Source organism: Humulus lupulus, chromosome 7 (genome assembly GCF_963169125.1).
Source record: "Humulus lupulus chromosome 7, drHumLupu1.1, whole genome shotgun sequence".
NCBI lineage: Eukaryota > Viridiplantae > Streptophyta > Magnoliopsida > Rosales > Cannabaceae > Humulus > Humulus lupulus.
Window position 1 is genome coordinate 182,548,162 of NC_084799.1, and position 6,593 is coordinate 182,554,754.

The 6,593-nt window shown below is 27.8% G+C and overlaps 1 protein-coding gene and 1 non-coding gene across 2 annotated transcripts; one reads left to right on the top strand and one right to left on the bottom strand.

The window, feature by feature from the left end:
• The first annotated feature begins 1,134 nt into the window (after positions 1 to 1,134).
• On the top strand, positions 1,135 to 3,825 carry LOC133788909 (photosystem I subunit O). The gene is made up of 4 exons (XM_062226556.1): positions 1,135 to 1,316; positions 1,438 to 1,510; positions 1,624 to 1,803; positions 3,629 to 3,825. Exons 1-4 carry the CDS (start codon positions 1,232 to 1,234, stop codon positions 3,717 to 3,719), a joined length of 429 nt encoding a protein of 142 aa, XP_062082540.1. The 5' UTR covers positions 1,135 to 1,231; the 3' UTR covers positions 3,720 to 3,825.
• TRNAQ-CUG (transfer RNA glutamine (anticodon CUG)) lies at positions 3,492 to 3,563 on the bottom strand. Its single transcript has one exon. It is a non-coding gene; the product is annotated as a tRNA-Gln (tRNA).
• Positions 3,826 to 6,593: the final 2,768 nt, after the last annotated feature.

Here is a 6,593-nt window from a genome sequence, read left to right on the forward strand (position 1 = left end):
TTCCTACAGAAAATGTTTTAAAAGAAACAAATTTCATTAATAAAAAATGAAGGAGAAGACATAATTTTTTTTCTACAGAAGAACATGACGAGAATTTCTAATAGAGTGTTATAATAATGGTGTTTTGCTATATTTTGGCAAATTTTTAAAATATGACTCTAATGATGTTGCAACATGTGTGTCAAATTTAACACATGCTAAAAGTTGTGTTAAATTTAGAATTTTCTTAGATAGGAGCATTACTTTTGCCCTTATCATAGTAACATTTTTTATTTTCGGCACTTGAAGAAATTTGCATGATGACGTACATTAAAGTTATAACAGACTTCCCACCAATTTTCAATATATTCCAAAAAATTTACAATGCCGAAATCAGAGTTCAAACAGTTAGCTGTACTCACATTGTAAATTATTCAGAATTTCCTGAAAATTGGTGTGATGTCAACTATAACTATCATGTACAATGTCATAAAAAAAATAGGTTATATTTTATTCAAGTACCGAAAATAAAAAACGCATCTACGATAGGAGCAAAAGTAATGTCCCTACTTAAGAAATTTCCTATAATATTTTTTATTTAGTCTTTTGCAACTAATCAATACATTTTACCTTTTTTATTTATCATTTTGCCACTAACCCTTGCTTAATTAAAACTTTTTTTATATCTACATTTTCAATAAAAATTAAATAATTTTATTAATTTTTTGAGTAAATTTGTATATTGTATGTTGAAGTATAATTACACATATTAGTCCAAATATAATATTAGCTTTTTTTTTTTTTTTTTTACCAAATTTGGCACAAAATTTGTTCTATTGGAGAGTATAGATATTTAAGTGATTTTGCTAAAAATTTAAAAATGGGAACATCTTTCTAATTTTTTAGATTGAATGGGGCTATTTTGCTCAAAACCCATTTTCAAATGCAATGCAGGCGGAATCGGTCTCAATAAAGCCCAAACTAAGAACTAGTTTCATCCATGAAACTCTTTTGTGGGAATGAGATAATCGTCAATAGGAATAGGACCCACTTTATCCACGAAAGTAGCACGTGGCAGAATTTGATTGCAGAAAAGAATCTTCCCTTGTAATTGCAATCTATCTTTCCCACAAAAATCTCCATCACATCTGGAGCAGAAGAACAACAACACCACATACTCACTTACACACACTTCTTCTCACTTCGTATGTAGAGAGAGAGAGACAAAGAAAGAGAAGCAGAACTTAAGAAAATGGCAGCTACCTTTGCAACCGCTTCAACCGTAGTGGGTCTTGGTTCTTCCCTCTCTTCTCCCAAGAGAACAACCCTCTCTTCAGGTTGTTACTATAACTCTTCTCTTATCCTACGCCACTCTCTCTAAAATGCTCATGTCGTGTCCTAAACCATAATAGTTGGTTTTTTTCCTTCAATTAAATAGATTTTGGTTAAATATAATAGGGTTTTTGAAGTCCAGCGTGAGCGCAAGGAACCCGTTGAGGCAAGCACGCGCTTCTGGTGGGAAGTTTACCTGGTAAACATGATGATCATCATCACTACTCTTCGTTCAAGAAATCAGGACCGTTGGTTTTGTGTTAAATAATGGCGATTTTTCTTTTTTATTTTATTTTAAATGATGAAATATAGCTTCGAGAGGGACTGGCTGCGAAGGGATTTCAATGTGATTGGATTTGGGTTGATCGGATGGTTAGCACCGTCCAGCATCCCAGTAATCGACGGCAAGAGTTTGACGGGCCTTTTCTTTGAGAGCATTGGTGCTGAGCTGGCCCACTTCCCCACCCCCCCTGCTCTCACCTCCCAATTCTGGTGCGTATCTTTTTCTCCCCTAATTATTATTACATGTCTTTCCCTAATTTTTTTTTTCAAAAATGGCCATTTACTTATTTTGTATTTTTTATTTTGCTCTGTATAGTTTTGATTTTTTTTTTCAATAATGGTATTTTATAATAAATAGCATTTTTGCTCACCGAACTAGATTTTGTTGCGAATATTTGTAATGTTAAAAATTTTCTTTGAACTATGCACGCTACTAAAATATGAGACTTTTATTAGATTTTATATTAGGTGACTAAGAGATTGATGATGTAGAATTTTGTCTCTTGATGTGACAGTGTCATGTGTAGAATAATTAGAAATTTTACCTCTAAATTTTGACCGCTACCAAATTGTATTATTTTTATTAAGGTTAATTTTTTTTTTAAGAAAATGATAATTAAATCCTTAAAAATTAAAAAAATATTATTTTAAAAGATTAAAAAAATAATCAATACTAAAAATTTCAAATTAATTAAATAAAATTCAAATACTCAAAAAATAAAAATCTAATTAATAGCAAATAACTTTTTTTTTACAATATAAAATAAATATATTTTAATATAAAAATTTAAAAATAAATCCTAAAATAAAGTTTTTTCTCTTTTGTCCTCCTCTTAAATTAAAATTTTTATTTATTTATTTATTTAAGTTTTTCGTCTATTTTTTTAATTAAAAGTTTTTTCTTTGTTTTAATATTAATTTAAATGTTCATTTTAAAATAATTTTAATTAATATTGTAAAAGAAAAATTAAAATTGAGTTATTTGTTGATAATTAATTTTTATTTATTTATTAAGGATTTAATTATTATTTTTAAGAAAAGATAGACATATATTTTTTATATAAAAGGGGTATAATTTGGTAGTGGTTAAAGTTTGGATGGTAAAATTGATAATTATTCTACATATGACACTGGCACATCAACATACAATATGCTATGTCATCAATCTGTTAACCACATAAAACGAAATCTAACAGAAGTCCTATATTTTAATAACATGCATAGTTTGGGGGGAAATTTTTAACATCGCGAATCATTCAGGGGATACGATCATACAATGATCATAGTTCGAGGGCAAAAATTATATTTATTCTGTATTTTAAAATTATATATATTTGATATCGTAGACTTATTTTTAATAAATACATTTTTATTAATAAGATCAAATTATTATTTTTTATATGTAATTGAGTAATTAAATTTGAATTTAAAGTTTATATAATTGAGAATAATTTGATTAAATTAATAAAATTTTATTAATTAAATTTTAATTTAAGATTATAAAATTATTTGTTTTCAAAATATATGATATCAAATATATCCGACATCCGACGTCAAGATAGAGAATAATAAATGAGGATTATAGTAAAAATAAGGTAAGAAAATTATATTTTGAGAAAGTAAGTATACCAAATGCTTACCAACCCCTAAATTTTTTTAACATGTTATTAAATTGGTCAACGTCGAAAATTAGTATTAAATTTTTATTCCATGTCAACATGTGGGCTTTTTAGGCCCAAGCCCATCTATAATTAAAAGAAAAGAAAAAAAATAGATTTTTATAAATTTAAAAATTATATTTTTACGGTGAAATATATTTTTTTAATCGTAAAACCGTAAAAAAAAAGTAAAAGAACAAAAAAATAAAGTGTATTTAAGAGAAAATCTAAAAAAAGAAGAGGTCCCACCGAGATTTGAACTCGGGTTACTGGATTCAGAGTCCAATGTCCTAACCACTAGACCATGGGACCTGTTCGTTATGAAAATCAGAGAAGGTATTCAATAAAATAACAAAGCGATAAAATTAAATTTGCAGGCTGTGGCTGGTTACGTGGCATTTGGGTCTATTTATCGTCCTCACGTTTGGGCAAATTGGATTCAAGGGAAGGACTGATCAGTACTTTTGAATCTGACCTTTTCATTTGAATGTATAATATATTATTCACTTTCTAAAACTTCTTCCTTTTAATCTCTATTTTCTTGCTTAAAGTAAATGTTAGCTACCTTTCTTCACTCGTTTTCCTTGTGTTTGTTAATTCTTCTTTGTAACATCTTTCTGTGTCAATTATATGGGCGACCGATTTGATGAACACAAAACTAAGTACAGGAAACGAGAATGTGGTTAATTATAAGAATTGTTGTAATTAATACAAGTTTGCACTTAATATTTATAAGAAGTAACAATATATACACTATAAAATTTAATAAATAAACAAAAAATACCTTAAATTCCAAGTGGAATTTCATCTCGAACAGATGTGACTTATTCTAATTGATGAGTAACCGAACAAAATTGCATACTCATAAAAAAAAAAATTTGTTACCAAAAATCAATTAAAAAAGACTTTATAGGTTATGTTGTTGTTGGGACGAACAACACTGCTAAATCAGAATAATTAAATTACTCTATTAATTTATTTTTAAAAAAATTCTTTAATTTTTGTTTTGTGTTATTTTATTCAAGTTTTTTTTTCTTCTATAATATGAGAAAGTTTCTCCTTAACTATAATCATAAGAATTTTATTTTCTTAACTTTGCTTATGAGATAAATGAGAATATTTAGTTACTAAATTGTTACAAAAAGTACAATATTTTCTCAAAGTAAAAAGAAGCAAAAAAGTTATTAAGTTTATTACAATTAGAAACAAAAATGTATAATGTTTTCTCCAAGTAAAGAGATATACTATATTTTAACTGATATCTTATAATTTAATAACAAAAAAGTTACAAATATATTCAAAACTCCAAAAATAAACCAAAATGTATGAAATAATGTCAATAAAGCAAAACAACATACACAAAAGTAAACAATATCATGTACACAACTTGTATGTAAAATAAATAAAAACCCTAGAATCCAAACCCATCTAACCTAATAAAAATTATAATCACAAGAATAACACAATCATTGGCCAAAGCATCTCCAATAGAGTGCTATAAAAGTGGCGTATAGCTATTTTTTTAGCCCATCTTCATAAAATTGAACTCCAATGGTGGTTTAAAATATGTGTCAAATTTGACACATGCTAAAAATTGTGTCAAATTTGGTACAAAATATAGCATGAGCCAAATTTGGTCCACAATAAATATCACATTTTTAATTACTTATTTGTCACTCATTAATACAAATTATTAATTTTTTAATTTTTAATTTATCTTTTAATAAAAAATTAATTATTTTTGTATATTTTCAATAAACATTAATAGCTTTATTGTCTTTTTTTAGCTAGTTTGCATCTTGTGCATTCAGGGACGGAGCCAGTAAGGCTAATGTGAGGGCTCAAGCCCCATCTCAAATTTTTTTATTTAAAATTTTAATTAAATATTTTAAAATAACTAAAGAAAATAACATAAAAGTCATCACTAAAATTCTAAATCTACTGAAAGCCCCATTTCTTGCCAATGTCTGGCTTCGTCATTGTGTGCATTGGAGTACAAATACAAAAAGTGGGCCAAATATATCATTGACACATATTTTGCGCCAAATTTAGCACAAATTATTAGCCAAATACATTATTACACCACAACAATAAAAGAAATAGTAAAAATAAGATCATATTAATGAAATCAAAATATCATATACTAAAATATAACAAACTGACAAAACAATGTAACACAAACTAAACAATGTTACTAATCACTCAATAAAACAAAGCGAAATAATAATAATAATAATAATAATAATAATAATAACAATAATAATAATAATAGTTGGCGGCGTAAATACTTAAGTTTATAATAAAATAAATCTAAAAATTATTAAAAAAAACTCATTTGAATCCTAAATACATTTATTTTAAAATTTAAAAACTAATTAAAATTGTATTAAATTAAATCAAACTAAAAATTACAATTGCATGAGTGTTCTTGAGCTAAAATCCAGTTTTGTGTTCATCTTTCTCATATAAAAATCCATATTTGTGTTCATCAATCTACCACATTTATAATTAAAATCTCAAAACACAAATTAAAATCAAAGCTCCTAATTACAAAACATACACACAACAAACAGGTAACGTCCTGGATAGCCAAGACCGTTACACTATGTATTTTAAATAGTGCTCGACTTGCTAATCAAGTCATTTGGATATAAACGTGTAACTAGAAGTAATTATCAGATTAAGGTTAAAAAATTTGGTAAACGGAATATTTAATTTCATTAAAAGTTTAATTTTGTACATGGGATCCCAAAATAAACATTTAAAAAGTCATTTACAATTCAAAAGGGTGGTTACAACACATGGTGGTCTAAGCGACAAAATTAGGGTTTAACCCTAGTTCCTCTGTGAATCCCCGGTCGTGGTGGTCAAGAAAGCTGCATATGTTGTAATGCCCTGGGTAACCAAGACCGTTATACTGTGTGTTTAAAATAGTGCAAGACCTGTTAATCAGGTTGTTTGAACATAAATGTGTTTCTAAAGTCAATTGTCAGGTTAGGGTTAAAAGATTTTTTGATCGTAAAATGATTGATTTTCATTAAAATAAGAGTTTGATACATGAGATCCCAAAAAATAAGGTTTGCATGGCGGAAAACAACCCTCAAAAGTTGGTACAACAAAAGGCCATCTAAATGGAAAAATACAATTTTGAACTCCAGTTCCTGTAATTCCCTCGGTCGTGGCGGTCGACCAGCTGTTGATGTACACTCCGCCCTCAAAGCTCTCCAACTCATGGTTGGTCCAGCTTTCCTTTGCCTTTACATGCACCACGTAGCACCCGTGAGTCAATGATCAGCAAGAAAACCATAATCAACAAGCGTAGACAGCTTCAAGAGCATATAA